Source organism: Aulonocara stuartgranti (genome assembly GCF_965226115.1).
Source record: "Aulonocara stuartgranti genome assembly, chromosome: 10".
NCBI lineage: Eukaryota > Metazoa > Chordata > Actinopteri > Cichliformes > Cichlidae > Aulonocara > Aulonocara stuartgranti.
The window spans coordinates 8,064,605-8,083,841 of record NC_138946.1 but is presented as its reverse complement, the minus strand read 5'-3'; the positions used below and the strand labels follow the sequence as shown (position 1 = coordinate 8,083,841).

Sequence of the window (19,237 nt, the reverse complement as noted above, 5' to 3'; positions counted from 1 at the left end):
TAACACATTCAAATACAAAGAACACTAATCATAAGGGCAGCGACACATAGACAGAGGTGCAGAGGCAGGAGGTACAGCCTACACAGTCTGTTCACAACAAAGAGTCCCCCTCAAGTGAAGAATCGCCAGCCTTTTGTAGTCGCGGACAGCCGCGTCATTGGTCCGTTGAATGCCGAGGATCCCCCAGCAGCCAATGCTCTATGAGGACCGGCACCCTTGAATTTCCTTACAGGAAGGCCGGCCCACTTCCTCCAAGGCCAGAGGCTGTAACAGCAACCACTTTTGATTGTTTGGTGTTTGCACAGGCCACCTTTCTCTGCACAGTTACGGTTCAGACCGACTGCAATCACTCTCAGACACGCCACCATCACACTGCAATCAATCAGTCTGTGCTAATGAGCACAACTTGCTCATGATGCATCTCTTTCGGTATGAGACTCAAAAAAACGTGTTGCAACTGTTTGTTTTCTGGTTATGAAATAATAATAATACTTTCACTGTATAATTTCTGTAATTACCAACTTGAACCCCTTCAAGCACAAACTGGCTGATAGCAGATTGACTGTCTTACTGCCTTTCACCACAATGATTGGTCACTGCCAACGAGTCAAATTCATTGCATATTGTCACAGTCATTTTTGGTCGTGCTGTAGTTTCTGATCTGGGTTTTTCCTGTCGTGACACCAGCATTTGTTGCAGACATTGTGAGCATTAATCACAGTCTTGCTTTTTGACTTTTACTCTTTACAGTGGCAGAAAAAAAGATAATGTTTTGGATTCAAAATGCCTCTTTTCACAACATTAAGAGAAATATTTTAAATGAAAACTTTAAATATCTGAGAAAAGCAACTTTAATTTCAGCTTCAGCATTACTTAGGAGGGCAATTTCACTGCTGGCTCATCACATACTGGCGATAAATGCTCTCTGTACCCACTTTGTGTGATTTTAAATGTAAAGAGCATTCCTAAAGACTTCAAGAGACACCACTCAGTGTCTGAGATAGAGTCTGCCAGTGTCTGAAGTCAGAGGCAAATGTTGTTTCGCTGGTGTCATCACTGTTGCTGCAGTAAAATGGCGAGAAGCTGTGGTTATGTGTTTAAGCAGACTCTTGAAATATTTAATCATTTAGGAAAGCACCAAAGGGATATTTAAGTAATTTCCACCAGTCCCCAAGAGAAAGGTACATTGTTCAAATGAAGCAGAATAAAGCTCATTTATATTTGTCATTCCAAAAAAGCCTTTAAGTTGATTTTTTATTTTTTAATTATTAAAAGCCATTATCTTTTGGATGTAAAGGATAGCAGTCAACAAAAATCTACCATACAGTATTTCATCATTGTCAGTGAGCTCTCCAGTCATTATTATATGCTTTCCTATAATCATATTATACTTTCCAGCAGCTGCTGCAGACTGTGAAGCCTGAGAATATCAGGTCAATAAAGCAGTGATTTATGCCTATACAGTGGCAGTTCCCTGGTCTAGATTCATGCAGATTATTCTACTATTCCGAGTATATGTCATATATTGCATTGGAAATAGGAAAGATGTGCACTCGCAAGCTTTGCTGAATACTAACAAAGCTGTGAGACTGACCAAGAAATGAGCCTTCCAACTTTCCCATGGTGCCTCTTAACTGCTTACTGCTATTAAATCCCCAACACTGCTTACCTGTGTTTGACTTCTGTCTGCTGTTTGCTCGGGTTCTGTCGTTACACTGTTGGTCTCTTCATCTGTCCGGCGGTCAAATGGATGGCAATAGTGCTTTTTTTATTTGTGTCTAAACGCACGAGCTCCTTTTTTAATGGAAAAGGCAAATTAAGTGATGGATTTAAACATTTGGAGGAAATGCATTAAGTGCAGCTCAGGCTAGCAATTACATATCACTCCCACCATCTCTGATGTGCCATTATCATAATGTCTGTTTCAGTTATGAGAGTTTATCTCCTACTGTTGTCATACTGTGCTGCAGGACTGTCAGTGGTAGCTAAATGCACCTCGCTAAAAGCTTCAGTGTGAGACTTTTGTTTGAAGGCAGGGTATCATTAGTCCTTTACTCCTACCCCTCACTTGGTAATCGTGATGCTGCAACACTTGTCACACTTCTTGATGAGTTATCACACATCAAAAAGGGCTTACGGGCACATTATATAAATCCTTCACAGGTACTGAGGAAGCACACGGCCAATCTGCATATTTATTCCACGATCACTTGAAGATACTCTGATGCATATGTCACGGTGACATCCAAACAGCTGTTTTAGGCTCAAACGGGTGACACGGTTATGATAAAATGATCAAAACAGACAGACATTTTTTTTTCCGTTTCACAAAGAAGTAAATACTTTCCACAGGACAAATCACTTCAAGTTTGGACTCAGAAGAGCAGGGAACCAGAAAACTTTAAGCACCTGAGAATAACTTGGTTCTTCACGGTGACCTTCTGACACACTTCCCTCTCTAAACATTTGAGCAAAAAAGAAAAACAAAACGTCACCTTCTAGATTTTTACAGCCGTTGTCCACTCCAATGTCAGGACTACTTTTCTAAAGCTCCTCTGGTGGTGTCGTAGGTGGCTGTGGCACATGGTTGTTTTTGGCCATTAATTAGTGTAAAGCTCCTCCACCTCCCTGCACCGTTTTCCAGCATGTCAGACTTGTTTATTTTGCACAACAGGAACAATTAAGCAGCTGACAAGACAGCCACCGTTTGAAGTCCTTCCTGCTACTTCCAGTGACTTACAACGCAAGTTAGCAGGCACCTTGCAGCACCCTGCTGCTGCCTTGTAACCTTCAGCGGATGTCTTGAAATGCATTTTGTAGTACGCAAGTAGTAGTAGTATTATCATAACCAGATGCCCACCCTACCACCCACCTCTGCAACATCTTTGAAAAATGAGGTTCGGTCTTGAATATTAAAGACAGTGCGGTTCATTTATTTAGGGCTGCGTTCAGGCCACCGAGGGATGCTGATTTGAATCTCGTTTGTTAAGCTGTCTATCCTTATCTGTCAGCATCAGAGGATGCAATTTCTCTCTTCCCACCTCATCCTCCTTGTCTTCTAAATGGCAGGGATATTTAGAGGTGCTTGACAACTGAGGCATGCAAATTAGCAGTTGATGTTTCCTGTGTTCTTTCAGTTTCCTTCACTGTTCACCCCCCCACTCCACCCCTGAGTCGGCCCTTTTAGCCTAACTGAGAAGATATATTTGTGATTCTATTTTCATCATCATGTAGGAGGGAATTATGGGCTGGTGGTGGTGATGGTGTGTGTGTGTGTGGGGGGGGAGGGGTTCAAACACTTTATCCATAGTTTCTCGAACTGCAATCAGAGTAATGGCAAAACAGCAGCCTCCTTTGTAAGGCGAGGAATGGAGGAGCAACAATAGCAGCGTTCATTTATTGGTGCATTTTACATTTGTTTAGCCCCGCATACCGATGTGATGTATTCATATACAGCAGCAACTTCGCACATTATCAGCAGCTCTCATTTTGAATTAAGCATAAATTCAATAGTTATAAAAATAATTTACTAGAAACTCCCAACCCCATTAGGAAGTTGTAGCCTCTTATTAAACTGTTTATAATAGCTGTCATATTTATTAGGTGCGATGCTGCTGCAGTGTGATCCTTCATTATATTAAATTAAAACTAATCAAAAGCAGCATTGGCCAGCAGAGACTGGTGATGATGGTCTCAGATTGCACAATATCAGGCTGAAAATAGTCCGGTCTGACATATGTTGGGCGTCAGGCTTGACAGTTTATTGTTTTATCTGGTCTAGTGTGTCCCAGTGGAAGAAAACCATGGATCTTGTATCCTTGCTGACACTCAGGTGATCTGCACCATGCCAACACGAATATTCTGTGGAACAGTATACATAACAGAGTAATGTCTGAGGAGATGTATGCAGTGCCGTATAGCAGCAAATGTTCCACGCATGCACACCCTCTGCAGGGTGTGAATAGGCCTTCAATCATGGCGTGTCTGCACCGAGTTCATCTGAGTTCACCAGTGTACAGTAGTAACTTTACAAAGAGGCTACCCACAGCTACTCTGCAGAAAGATGCATGAAGTATTTATTGTTCTGTCCTTAACCGTGTCAGCACAGAAAAAGTTTGGGCTGTGTTGTTTCAGTCTTACATCTCCTGTGTGTCTGATATATATATATATTTATTTAAAAAAAGGCCTCACTCCTCTGTTCCAGCAGAGTACAGGTAACGTTTGAGGTGCAGGCTTCAAGCTTGTCACTCCCCACACATATATGACATATAGAAATTTGAGAGTAATGAGTAAATAACCACCCGGTTACAGGTGGATTCTGTTGGCATAGAGGGGTCAAAAACGGGAGACAAAAATTCAGTGTATGTCAGTTTTGCAGTTCCAGTATAAACCACCATATAAGAGGGTGTGTTGGGTATATGATGTGAAAGGAGTGGGTGTGTATTAAACAGTGCAGTTCGAGTTGAACTAACTGAACTACCTCACAGGCTTCACTTCATTTTTCTACTCCATTTTCTACTTTTGCACAAGTACTACATTTGGCTTCGAGCACTTCCAAAATGCAGGTGACCTACAGTCAACACTCTGCCTTAATGCCCTTGTATAAACACAGAGATGGAGTCATCAGCACTCGCTGCTGCTCATGATATGCTTCCTACTGTATATAGATCCAGTGTTCGTGGTGCTGTTATAAAGGAAGGTGTGTAGATGTAATGCCTTCTAGTGTCCTGAAGGCTTTTTCGCTCAGTCTCAATGACAGACAAACTTTCAAAGGTAACCAGCTGGAAAAGTCAACCAAGTTTTGAGCAGAAGGTTTGCTCTTTGTGCTAAGTAAGGTGTGGTTGCACTTACCTTTAAAACACATCATGCTGTTCACTGTTCAACAAGACAATTTGACTTTAGTCATGGTGTTTGAATGGGTAAACAGGTTGATAGCCATGTGTAACAACAGAATAATACAGTTAATAAGACGAAAGCTAAATATACCTGTAAACCGGTCGGCACAGGCCCGTACTCCATCAGGCCCTTGTGCTCGGTCAAGCCCAGTTGGCTTCTCTATTGTCCTTTGCAAACCAGGCAAAGAAGCTGCTGAGATTTTCAGCCAGCCTTTCAAATCAAATCACAAATCAAATCACTTTTTATTGTCACATCACATGTGCAGGCACACTGGCACAGCACATGCCTTGCATTGTTGTTAGTAGTTTCAGGCTGTAAATTTCTGCTTTACTATTGATAGACTGTAATGAACTGGAACTCTGTCTCCGCCTGCTGTGGATGGGAGTTGAAATTGAATATGTACTCTGTCTGAAGTTTGTGGTTATAGCCCTTATGTGCTTCTTTAAGTTGCCTTTAGCTATACTGCCAGTTATAGCTGACTCAAAGCCACAATGCATAATGGAGATATGCAGGATATATAGCACATGAACAAAGCCATCTACACAGTACATCTACAAGAGCTTCTCAGCAATGGAAACCCCTCTCATGAAGCCGTGGTGCACAGTTTTTGTGCTGCTCTTAGTACCAGCAGAGTTTTGTCAACTTTGTCAACTATATACTTCAGCACTCAGCAACCCCACTCTCTAACTTTACATGGTTGGCCTCTTAATTGCTGAGCTATCTAAATGCTTCCACTTTGCAATAATACCACTTACAGTTGATCGTGGGATATGTAAGAGGCAACTCGCAGCTGTGTCGGGATCCTGTTACGACACTCAAATTCAGTGTTTGATTTTGTACACTAGTAGGAATCGGACTGAAAACAGCTGAATCCAAAGATTAAGAGCTGTGGTCCAGTATTTTTGTCTATAAAGCATAGCTAAAATGTTTGACCATTACCTTGCTTTTTGCCATTTCCCAGTTTTAATCAGAGGCATTTTTTTAAATTAACGACTGATATTTATAAACCTCATCATACTTGCTTGGAGGTGGTGACAGCAAAGCCTGTATGTGGAGTTAGAAACAAAATCCCTTAACGTAGGTAGGAGTCAGCAGCTGCAATTAAATCTGTGAATCTATGTTTTCAGATGCACTGCTGTCTTTTAAGGTCTTTAAGTTTAACAATTGCATATTTGCTGTAACTGGATATTGTAATGCAAGAAATGACATTTTGGGGGGAAAAGGAAAAATGTTGTCAGAGAATATTCACTATCAACATTTTTTTTCCATTTGCCAGATGTCTTAATTAAAAACATTTCCTCATTATGCTAATGAAAAACTAATTTGATTACAATTATGCTTCCTTAAAAATGCAGCTACTGTTGCAGTACAATGTAATTTCTAGGAAACAGGTTTGATAGAAGTAATAATAATAATAATAATAAACTTTATTTATAAAGCACACTTAAGAACCAAGGGTATGCCAAGGTGCTTAACAAGTAAAAGTACATTAATGTGTGCTCCTGCAGACCCTTCCACACCTCTACCTGACGGTGCTTTATTCTCTTACAGAAACATGACTATCATATTGAAAAAGTTAGTTATCCGTTTTCCTAATTTGTTGACTTCTTCTGTGCTTTGACTTCCTGTTATCGTTTGTCCATGCTTCCATTTAGCCTGGAGCATCCAGTCATGTGTGTGTGTGTTTGTATCTCACCAATAAAAAATATTGCGGGGATGAACATAACTAGCACCCACCACTGACAAGCTGCCAAGTGTTGGTTTTGTGGTAATCATTTAGAAATAAACCAAAGCCACTCAAGGTCCACCATCAGCCACAACAATAGATGCTACCCCACAGCAAAGTCTGGGACATTATTACTGTAGTTTTTCAAACCAAGTAGCTACAAAGAATCCATTTTTCATTCTTCAGGCAGAGATATTGCTTGTGAAACAAGGAAGCGCAGAAGTCTAACTGGCTACTGATGACCAATGACGCCTGTGACCAATTTTTCACAGCCCGTGGGCTTGCTGAGCGGTTTCCCAGCTTTCTCAGTTCCTGTTTATTGGACACATATTAAGCTGGCTTGGTCCACCACCTGCTGAATGTTGACTCATTAAATATTGCATTGCACTAAAACAGTTGGTCAAAAAAAGTAGAATTACATATCATCTGTTCGATATTTGAAGATCTATATATATATATATATGTACATATGCTAACGTAATTTCTGTGTCTTTGTTTTGTCCAGTGGTGAGTCAGAACCTGGTGACAGACAACGTGACCGTGGTGGAGGGAGAGATGGCGATCATCAGCTGCCGGGTGAAGAACAATGATGACTCCGTTATCCAGCTGCTCAACCCCAACAGACAGACAATCTACTTCAGAGACATGAGGCGTGAGTGTTGTACAACCTTGAATGACTTCACTGCCATTCTTTATTAATTAGGCTATATTTTTGTGTGTTTGAGTGTGTTGATGTAAGAAAGTAAATTGACTTTTTTTGTAAAAGAAAATCAATTAGTGAAGCAGCTGATGCCTATTTCAGTTTTAAATGTCAGCGTTTTTACATTACAATGTGATGTGCCAAAGAGAGTTGATAATGAGATACCAACATGAATTTAGCAGGCTGATTGGACTTTATTGTTGCTTTTGGTTGCTAAGTATTCAAGCATTGGGTAGAATCAGGCTTTTAGTTTTTATAGGGTAGTGCATTGGAGATTTTAGATATTTAATAACTTACCTTTCTTTCCATTTTGTTTGAGCTAGCCGATTAGCCTTTGTGAATACAACTAAATCCGGCACGACATGGAATAATTTCTTTGCACAACCTTTCCATCAAAATAAAGGAATTTTAGTTTTACTTTGAAAAGGGGGTGCCTTTTGGGAGTTTTTGAGCCTATACGTGTCACTTCCAAACAGTACCTCAAAGAGAAGTGGGTCGAAATCCAGGAAGCGCTCCTTCTCAAAAGTAATTAAAGCGAGCTTATGGTTGATGGCAGATGATTTCAGCAGTAGTGTTAGACTTAGTTGTGTGTTTTTACTGAGGAAATAGAGATGCTAGGAGACAATCTTGTATATTGTGCGTTGTCGTATTGGAATGAAGCAACAGCAGAAATATGAGGCTACAGGCACGGGACAGTCTGTGGTGTAACGATAAAAGGCTTGGAGCTACAAACAAATTCTGGAGGATCTGGAGTGATGGAGGTATTAGGACAAGTGTAGTCATAGCAAAGTAAATGACTAAGTCAGGTTGTCCATTTAAAGAGAACATTCATAAAAACAGCAGTATTTTACATTTTCTATGTGCATCAGATTTCATGCCAGAAGACTAGGGTGTATAATGCATGGGATATACCACGGTTAGACAGCTTCTTGATTTTTATTTATTTTGGAAGCCTTTATGTGGAACATACAATACAACAATATTAAGATATTTTTTTAATTTTTCAGAAAATTAAACAAAATAACAGTAATTCACATATGTTTGACCCTCAAAGTGATCCCCCTTCCCCAGTGTGGACCTCAGTGAAATTGAGTTCAGCTCCCCTCCTTTAAACATTCCCGCTGCTGTGGGAAGAAGTCAGTGAACCTTCAGATTTAATAACTGGTCAAACCTCCTTCGAGAAGGAAACACCTCAAAAAAGTGTTTCCCATGGCAGCAGATCAGGCCTTTACAAAGTCCAGGAACAATTCCTCTTCTGCTGTAGGATGTATGTTTCGTGTGACTGGCTCTCTGGACTTCTGGTCTCTGACTGTGTTGACTCATGGACTACCCCCCCCCCCCCCCAAACACACACACGCACACACAATTTTTTCTTTCTATATTAGATTTACTAACATGTTTCGGGTCATTGGTGTCTGGTCGCTGCTGCTTTACCCAACTTCACCCTTCACCCGAGTAAGCAATATTTTTAGATGGAGTTTCTTAAGGACTGGGTGTTTCTCAACCATTAGAAATGGTTGTCTAAAATCACAAACCCCAATCGCTTATCGAAGAGACGTCAAACAACCAGCAGCTTTAGCTGATGAAAGCTTGTTTGCGTTCTTTACTGCTTCTACAGCCTGACATCATCCTGAAATATACCAGGATGCTTTGCTGTTAACTAGAGGAGATGCAAATTTGCTTAGATGAATTTAACTGGATTGCTATGTAACGTAACAGCACAGGATCAAGACCACAATCTACTGCTGACAACTGGCTGCGCACATTTGCAGTATGCTCTATGGGTGTTTGAATTCAAGGTGCCAAATAAAATTGAATTGAATTGCGTATCCAGTTGTAATATACAATCAATTGAGTGCTATAATAAAAATAGATTGTTTGTTCATTATTGTAACTTATGATTATAACCGGGGTAAATTTGGCAGGTCGGATGTGGGGGGGGATTATCAGACAGATGACATCCTGCATGGGCAGGATAATCAGGAACGATTCTGTTCCAGCGTTTCAATATAGAAAAGAAATGCTGTGTGTCAACCAATCTCAGCAGTGGCATCAGAATTCTCTGCAAAAGTGAGATTTGCAGATGTGTCTTTCATCTTGTTGAACTGCAGCTAAGCACCTGACTGCTCTCTGCAACATTCTGCAGAAATTACACACATGGTTTGTTGGCTTTGCATACTAACGCAGCTGCTGTGATAGGCTGACGGAGAGGAGCAGACGCACTCCGGTGTGAAAAGATTAAACCTAATCTGACCCTCTGACCCTTCACTGCATTGTTCACAAGTTAGAGCCCACAGTTTGTGATGCATTTGGGTCTCTTTCAGAGAATGAATTGGGTCGAGAATTAACGTCCTTCCCTGTACAAAGATTTGCATTGCAAACAGCACTTCATGGAAAAGCAGAAAAAGTCCACTTTTAAAGCAGTTTGTATTTTAGATTTTTATGTAGGAATCTGCCACAGCGGAATATTTATTAAGCCCAGTATTCCTTAAAAATTAGGCACTTTGTGCTGGTGAAATTTGAGCTTATTTCATATTAATTATTTTTCATTGGCTCTTCTGACACGGAGAGCAATGTCAATAACATGCTCTTTTATTTCATTTATATTGCATGTGATGTACTAAATAGCATAAAAAGCATCCAGCGATGACGTCGCGTGACATTAATTAATATTCTTCTTACATTATTTGCATTTCCGGGCAGCTACTTTAAGTTTGACCCACATGTCTGCAGCCAGATTAATAGAGAACAAAGTTAGTATAATCCACCGTGTTTAGCTCTCAGCATGTCTGCTTCAATAAAAGCAGCTCATACCCCTAAACATTTAATGACCTGTGTGTTTATTCTTATCCTCCCCAATTATCGTGTCACAGCTCTAATTAGCCGTGTTTAGCTGGACATATTCTGTTCTCTCCTCTGTTGTGCCAGTTTCTTTGTGTTTTTTTAAGCCGCCATGCGAAATGGTGACCTGCTCTTAAAATACACATTGCTCTTAGCAGTTTTCATACTTTTCAAGCTGTATCTTGGAAATGCTTGTTAATCTGCATGTAATTTTATTAGCAGTTTACATTTAAAAAGAAAAAAGGACGACGTGGACCATATCTGGTAGAATTTTTATGTTGGCAACAATAGGATGTTTTGTATGGTTACACTGAGGTCACTTAATAAAGTCGCAAAATTAGATTTAGCATTCATCATGTTGGTTAGTCTGCTCTAAAAGCAGGCTACATGCTCCACTTTGTACAGATGTGACACCACAGACTCTGGATGGTAATAGATCAAATGACTGCTGCCACCTGAGGGAATTTGCTCCCCGGCCCATGCAGCTTAGTCGTTCCATCACAGACACTTGTTCAGGAGAACAAATGAGCACGCAGCTACTGGTGAGGGACAATGACGTCTGGTAATTATTATTAAATATGGTGTTGTCAAACTGTCACCAAGAAAAATGCCCGGTTGAGTCAAATGGCCTATTAATTATGCAGCTAAATATTGCATAGAATTTGCCTTAAATGTAATTTCAAAGGAAAAAGGTGATCTCCAGAGAAATCCTAAAGAACAATCTGTGCGTGAAGTAAAATGTCTCGCTCATTAAATAGTTTTGTAGCCTCTGAACAAATGCAGTCCCCTGCTGAGAGCGATGATGGCAAAGCAATTAGCCGTGGAGGACAGGTAGAATACCAGCGCAAGCGGTATATATGAAATGATGTCGTTTACTAAACACACACACAGGGATGATAGATAGTTTGGTGTTTACATAAAAAAAAATCAAACTAAAACAGATAAATTGTGCTAGTAAAAATAAGTCTAGTCATATCAGCTTTATACTGTATGTATAGCCCATTTAAACCCAGTGAGCTCCATATAAAAATCTTTAAAATCTAATTATTACATAAATAATGGATTAAAGTTGTTTAATCAATAAAGCTGCCCTGACTGACTGCTTATTAATTACTGCTTTTTTTCCCCCCTTTTACCATCAAACACATGCTGAGGGACAAAGAGAGAGGGGCACAGATAGTGAGTGGTTACACTGGAGCGTACCAAACCAGGACTTTGCTGAGAAAACTGAGAAGAAACACATCAATAAGGAAAAACTACAGGATAGTAAGAACTGAACTGTAACCTCTAATTGCCTTCACTGCTTTAAGCCTAAAACTCCTGAACTGAAAATTAGCTTCCCTCCAGCCCTGGGCCAAGCAGTTAAGTTTAGGAAAAGATTCTGATCTGGACTCCAACCTATTTCAATTTAACTCCAATTAGGGCTGCACGATTAATCGTTAGAAAATCGCGATCTCGATTCATACTTATGTGCGATCTCATTTCCAAATGACAACGATTTAAAAAAAAAAAAAAAAAAAAAGACGACGACGACGATTGTACCGCATTTTGATCTGGGACATAATCTGCATGAAAACAAGCGCTCACTCTTCCTGCTCAACAAATGACAAGGGCGGAGCCTTATACCACGTGATGCTAAAATTAGCAGGGAAAAAACAACGGAGAGCACGTCAGGGATGACGAGAAAGTGACAGGGGAAAATCCGTCCCGGTCAACCACCCAAACATCAATAACGGGAACCTTATACAGCGCTTCCCTATACCCGTCGAACTTCCGCAGGCACAAAGAAATCACGGAGGCCATCACTTATCACCTGACCAAAGATATGGCTCCCATCAACACTGTGCAAAACGAGGGATTTAGGAAAATGATCAACACCCTAGACAAACGCTACACAGTGCCGTCCCGCAACTATTTTTCTATTGTTGCACTACCTGCTCTATACACGCAGCGTCGAGCAACGGTGGAGACGGAATTTCAAGCAGTACAACATTTTGCGGCAACAACAAAACGTGAGACATTTGTTGTTTTTATGTTTATTTATTGTTTTTATGTTCAGTTTCAACTGTTACGAAGTTGATGTGCAGTTAATAAGTGCAATAAATATTTATATTGGAAAAGAAAGTCGTGAGAGAATCGTGATCTCAATTCTAAGGCAAAAAATCGTGATTCTCATTTTATGCAAAATCGTGCATCCCTAACTCCAATGTATTTTTTAAAGTCTCTTCCCAACCTTAACCGAATGTTTTTGTACTTTTACACTAGACTTGAACTTCTGGTGGCAATTTTGGAAATTAGCAATTTCAAAAAAATGTTTATTCATACATGTAGCGTATAGGAGTGTTCAATATAATGATATAAATCGGATGACCATATGAAATCAACTATCATTTCATATTACGCTATTAATTGTTTTGCGGTGTCGCAAAATAAACTGTTTAACCCAGCGTGTGCCTCCGGCGCTGTCTGCTTATTTTCCGCATAAACCTTTCACAATAAAGCTGAAGATCCTGTTGAGAATTTTCAAAATAAACCGAAATGATGACGAACAGATAGACCAGTCAAATCCAATGACTCATTGGTTAAAACCAATCGAGGACCTTATTTCTAAACAAGGGGCTGTAGCAAATGTCAACCAAATTTCTGTAGCATGCACATGGTTTGGTTATGAAAAGTCGGACACGGACCAGAAAATTGTACTATGCAAATTATGCATGAAACTGGTCCCCACCTCAGACTCGAACACGGCAAACCTCTTCTACCACCTACGAAACATACTCTGATGGGTAAAATTAAGTGCCAAACCATGCTACCTTTGTGAATGTTACCTACATGCGTACTTTAACGGGTAAAATGAAGTACTCTGATGGGCAAAGTTAAATGGCAAACCGTCATACCTACTTAAATTTGTGCTGGAATTACTCTGTGACAGCAGAAATGTACATAAACTATTTACGGTAAGACGTTTTGCCAAAGTAGGATGGTTTGTCAGAACACCGTTACAACTTATGTCTAAAAATGTATGTTTTCAGGCATCGGTCAAAGCACTCGACTCCATGTACTCAATGTAATGTTCTTATTCCTCTATGAACAAAACATCAAGAATTGCTCCTGGTGCTAGCTTCAGCTAGCTGTTTATTATTCTTTCTACCACGATCACTTTCTTCTTCTACTCTGTATATCTTATTGATTCCAGAGCGCCCCCTGTGGGTAGCTTCAACAATAGCAACTATCATTACATCCCCTTTCCAAACAGGTTGGTGTTATACTAACCACAATTCCAAAGAGAACTGTTACTCTGTAACATCTGAACATTCTTGTCTAACATTCAACATGTTATAAATTGTGCAACAAGCTACATTCAGTAGTATTCTTTTTTTTTTTATATAACCAAAAATTGTAGCACAAGTCAAACAAAGTAAATCCAAATGTATACCTTACATCTTCCAGAATGAACCAAATGAATCCCATACAGCCCTCAAGCACATTAGAACTCTTCACCTTTGACAGCTTGAACAGTCAATAACACATAACTCAGCAGGTATCAATTAAGTGTGAACAATTACTATTCTAAATGAATTATTATCCGTTGTTTACTTGTGATTTATTATTATTATTTTTTAACAATTCTTTACCACAACAGTTCACACTTGTTCTATGAGCCTCTCTGTAGGTTTCTTAGGTCTGGTAGACCTTCTCAGTATCTCAGACATTGGGGAAGTTGAAGGAGGCTCACTGTGGTGCTCAACAGGGTTAGCACCTCGTTGTTCAGTTCCAGTCTCTGTGTCCTGATGTTTAACATCCTGTGTCTTTAACAGACTTCTCCGGTTTCTTCTTAACACTTGTCCATTCTCTGTCTGAACAGCAAACGATCTGGGCCCTACTTCGCTGAGAACTGTTGCTTTTTTGTCCCAGAAATCTGGACCTGCAATCCTCACAACATCTCTTTCCTGAAGCGGTTCCAGACGCCTTGCAGTTTTGTCATAGTTCCCTTTCTGTCTGTGCTTGAGTTTCATTCTTTTGTCGGTCAGCTTGTTGTCATGTGCATTGTCATTTTCCTTGGAAATGTGTGGAAGTGTGGTGCGGAGCTTGCGATGCATGAGTAGCTCAGCAGGTGATGCCCCACACTCCAGGGATGAAGCTCTGTAGCTTAGCAGAGCCAGGTAAGGGTCGGTCTTACTGTCTCTTGCTTTTTTGAACAATCTCTTTACTATTTGGACTCCTTTTTCTGCCTGTCCATTCGCTTGGGGATACAAGGGACTAGAGGTGATATGTTGAAATCCATATTGTTTTGCAAAGTCACTAAATTCTCTACAGTCATATTGTGGACCATTGTCACTGATGACACACTGTGGAATTCCATGTCTGGCAAAAAAGCCCTTCATGTGTGTGATGACTGACTGTGCTGATGTACTGGAAAGCTGTGCCACTTCTGGATAATTAGAATAGTAGTCAATCACCAAAACATAGTCCTTGCCATCCAGATGAAATAAATCCGTGCCTACCTTTTGCCATGGTGCAGTGGGTAGGTCTGCTGCCAGCATTGGCTCTTTTGTTTGTTTGTAGTGATGTTTGAGACATGTTTCACATTTCTGTATCATCTCTTCAATATCCCTGTTGATGCCTGGCCAGTAAACTGCTTCTCTCGCTCTCCTTTTACATTTCTCCACTCCAAGATGTCCTTCATGGATACGCTGAAGCATGTCTTTCCGCATGGATTGCGGTATGACAATCTGGTTTTGTCTCAGCACCAGCCCATTAGCCATGCATAAATCAGCTCGCACAGAGTAGAACCCTGGACAGACTCCTTTTGACCACCCATTCTGTATAAGGTGGGATACTTTCTGCAGCACTGGATCTTTTGTCGTCTCCTGTACAATTTGCTGCAACATGACATCTGATGCTGGGAGTGAGGCAGTTACCATGTTTACATGTGTTTCAGCCTCCTCGGCTGTAGTGCTGACTAACCTGTCACCACTTGGTGCTGGCGCTCGGGATAAAGCATCCGCAAGTACGATATATTTCCCAGGCGTGTAGATCAGCTCAAAATCATAGCGCTGCAACACCATCATCATGCGCTGAATTCTGGGTGACATGTCGTTGAGGTTCTTTTTTCTGATCGAGATGAGAGGTTTGTGATCAGTCTCTGCTGTAAAGGTTGGTAATCCATATACATAGCTGTGAAATTTTCCACACCCAAACACTAAGCCCAAAGTCTCTTTTTCAATTTGAGCATAGCGTTGTTCAGTTTCTGTCATTGATCTGGACGCATATGCTACAGGTTGCCACTTGTCTTTGTTCCTTTGGAGCAGAACTGCTCCCAAGCCATCTTTTGAGGCATCTGTTGAAATTTTTGTTGGCTTTGATAGATCAAAGAATGTCAAGACCGGCTCTGTAGTTACAGTTTCCTTCAATTTTTTCCACTCTTTCTCATGCCGGACCGTCCACTCGAACACTGTGTTGTGCTGTAGCAGCTCCCTTAGGCATGCTGTCTTGGAGGTAAGATTAGGAATGAACTTACCCAGAAAGTTGATCATCCCCATTGCTCGCAAGACACCTTTTTTGTCAGTGGGTGCTGGCATATCCAATATGGCTTGTACCTTTGACTGATCAGGTTCCACCCCTTCACTTGTAACCTTCTCTCCCAGGAAGGTCATCTCTGAAACACCAAAGAGGCACTTGTCTCTATTCAGTTTAAGTCCATTCTTGTTAACTCTCCACAAAAGTTTCTCCAGCCTTTCATCATGTTGTTGCCTTGTATTTCCCCAGACTACGAGGTCATCTATGTAGACTCTGGTGCCTTCCAGCCCTTCGATCAGGGACTCCATTGCCCTGTGGAAGATCTCTGATGCTGATTTAATTCCAAATGGGAGCCTCAAGAAACAGTAACGCCCAAATGGCGTGTTAAAGGTAGTGTACCTGCTGCTTTCTGGGTCTAGCCTCAGCTGCCAAAATCCATGTGATGCATCCAGTTTGCTAAAAAACTTAGCTCCTGCCATTTCACTCATTATTTCCTCTCTCTTAGGGATCTGATAATGCTCTCTTTTAATATTTTCATTTAGATCTTTGGGATCAAGGCAGACTCTTAAGGCACCTGTATTCTTTTTCTTGACACAAGTGATAGAGTTCACCCAGTCTGTGGGCTCTTCCACTCGTTCAATGACACCCATTTGAGTCATTCTTTCAAGCTCTTTTTTCAAACTTGTCCGTAATGGAGCAGGCACTCTCCTTGGGGCATGCACCACAGGCACGGCATCATCCTTGAGCTGGATTTTGTAGGTGTAAGGCAATGTTCCATGTCCTTTGAAGACTGAAGGAAATTTACTGATAATGTCTGAACTTCCTTCATGCCCTTGGTGTTCCTGTCTTTTGCCTTGTTTGGCTTCTTTCATGGTGTCAGTATTAATCTGATAGATCCTCTTTACTAGTCCCAAATCCTCAGATGTTTTATCTCCTAAAAGTGACTCGTGTCCATCAGGTACGATGGTGAACAAAATGTTATGCTGTTTGCCTTTTGCTGTCACTTTAAGTCTGCATCCTCCTTTTGTTTGTATTGGCTGGTTATTGTAGGCCCTCAGCGGCGTGACTTTCTCTGTAAATCTTCTAGGCTTCTCAGTCAGTGCCTTGAAATCCTTCTCATTGATCAAGTTAGCTTTGGCCCCTGTGTCAATTTTAAATGTTACCAATGTCCCATTGACTAACAGTGGAGCAGTCCATTTATCATCTGTGACTGAACTAACACTTTGGCCAGTGTTATGTCTTGAAGACTGTGCATTGACATCTTCTTCATGTGACACCATCTTAATGAAAAATGTTTCACTTAGATCATCACTGTCATCTGTGTCTTCCTGCACAGTGTGTACTTTTTGTCCCTTGTTTTTGGAGAGACACATTTTTGCATAATGGTTTTGTCCTTTACATTTTGCACATTTTTTCCATATGCGGGACATTGTTTTGGTCTGTGTTTCTCTCCGCATCTCTTGCAAGTGAACATTTCATTGTCACACGTTCTGTTTTTGTTGTCGTTGTTTTTGAATTTACTCCATGGCTTTCTTTTAATCGACACTGCATTCACTGCCTCTTTTTCCTGTTGCGCTGCTCCTTGAACAGGCTCTCTAAACGTCAGTACATGTTGTCGTGCTAGCTCACTGGCTTGACTTATCTTTATAGCACTTTCCAGCGTTAGTTCTGTTTCTCTCAACAGTTTCTCTCGGCGCTTCTTCTCATTAGTTCCAAACACTATTTGATCTCGTATCATAGAGTCTCTGAGATCACCAAAATTGCAGGACTGAGCTTTGATCTTGAGGTCTGTGAGAAAAGTATCAAATGACTCACCCTGATGCTGTAAGCGTGAGCGAAAGACGTATCTCTCGTATGTTTCATTTTTCTTTGACAGACAGTGCTCGTCAAATTTCTTCATGACTTCATCAAAGTTATCTTTGTCCTCGGGCTGAGCAAACACAAAAGTGTTGAAGACCTCTATTGCTTCTGTGCCGGCGATGGTGAGCAGCATGGCTATTTTCCTTTCATCTGCCCGTCGATCCACTCCGACAGCTGCAATATACAGTTTGAACTGCTGTTTGAAAGTCCTCCAACTTGCATCCACGTTTCCAGTCAGTTTCAACGGACTTGGCGGTTTTATTGCATCCATCTTGTTGCGTTGCTTCTTATTCTTAACCCGTCTCCTGGTACCATGTAATGTTCTTATTCCTCTATGACTAAAACATCAAGAATTGCTCCTGCTGCTAGCTTCAGCTAGCTGTTTATTATTCTTTCTACCACGATCACTTTCTTCTTCTACTCTGTATATCTTATTGATTCCAGAGCGCCCCCTGTGGGTAGCTTCAACAATAGCAACTATCATTACACTCAACGCCCAGGTGGAAACACTTCATGCAAGTCGAGTTGCCCGAGATTCACAGAATTTACAGAAAATGTAAATTTTCCTTTTTATATTTATCCATGTCATGACGATAAATGACTTATGAGATTTTGGTCATATCGCACACCCCTAGTAGCGTAGTCTCATAGTATATTTATAGTTTGGTGCCACTGTGCTAACTTCTGCACCACCACGATGCTTAGACAGATACAGAAATATCAACCAAATTTCTGTTGTCCTGTTAACCAAATTATGTAGTTGGTTGAACGCAGCCTGTCTAAGTAATGCAATATACTATACGTTTTTAGTCACTCTATAAGGCACACATTTGCTTTGAAGCCCAAAAATTAGCCCTAGGGAGGGTATATTTATATAAATTCTACTTGTGAGGACAGAAACTGATTTCGTTTTATTTCTGAGGGTTAAGGCCGCACGGATGACAGGACATGAGCTGTAGAGCTGTAGTCCTCTGCTTTCCATGGACAGCCATCAGTGCTGACAGAGATGCATGGCTGTGTCGCACTCGAATCACTTTCAGAAACAAAGAGCGTACACTGCAATCACAACAGTGCTTGTCGTCATACCTGAATAATCAGAGCAACAAGGTAAATGTGTCAGAGGACAATCATGAACATTGCTTCGCTCTAAATTACCCGAAAAACACAGTCAGTGGCTTCACCAGTGACATGGAGTTATTTTGGCAACTATTCCACTCACTTGCGCTCTCAGCCTGACCCAAACAAGACCGGTTGTGTGTGTGTGTGTGTGTGTGTGTGTGTGTGTGTGTGTGTATCTAACCTTCCTCCTACACACTGGCACTGAACAAAGATGCATTCTCTAACATTTGAAGCAAAAGCTGAGTGAGTGTTTGAGCAGAGAAAGTAACGCTCTGTGTCTTTCTCACAGTTCGTATCGTTGTTCCACCACATGATAATCTAATACTGTAATTAAAGACAAAAAAGAAAAACAGCTGACTTTGCGGTTGTTAATTTCCAAAAGGTTTGTGTATAAATAACTGCTGCTTCACAAACAACAATATAATGCATTAATGCTAAGATTTATATATTTATCACCGCGGTCGCTGTGGGATGCAACACAGTGATGTTGCCATGCTAACAGGAGACCAATGCAGTACCTATAATTATCATAAAACAGTAAAGATGATGCACTGATGTAAGAATGATGTAGCACA

At 40.8% G+C, this 19,237-nt stretch overlaps 1 protein-coding gene across 7 annotated transcripts in view; it reads left to right on the top strand.

Moving 5' to 3' along the window:
- cadm1a (cell adhesion molecule 1a) overlaps positions 1-19,237 on the top strand; it is a 473,893-nt gene that overhangs the window by 333,290 nt on the left and 121,366 nt on the right. For all 7 annotated transcript variants that reach the window (XM_082549416.1, XM_082549412.1, XM_082549413.1 and 4 more), the window contains one exon: positions 7,128-7,274. In XM_082549416.1, coding sequence (XP_082405542.1) covers positions 7,128-7,274 — 147 coding nt within the window. The remainder of the gene's footprint in view (positions 1-7,127; positions 7,275-19,237) is intronic.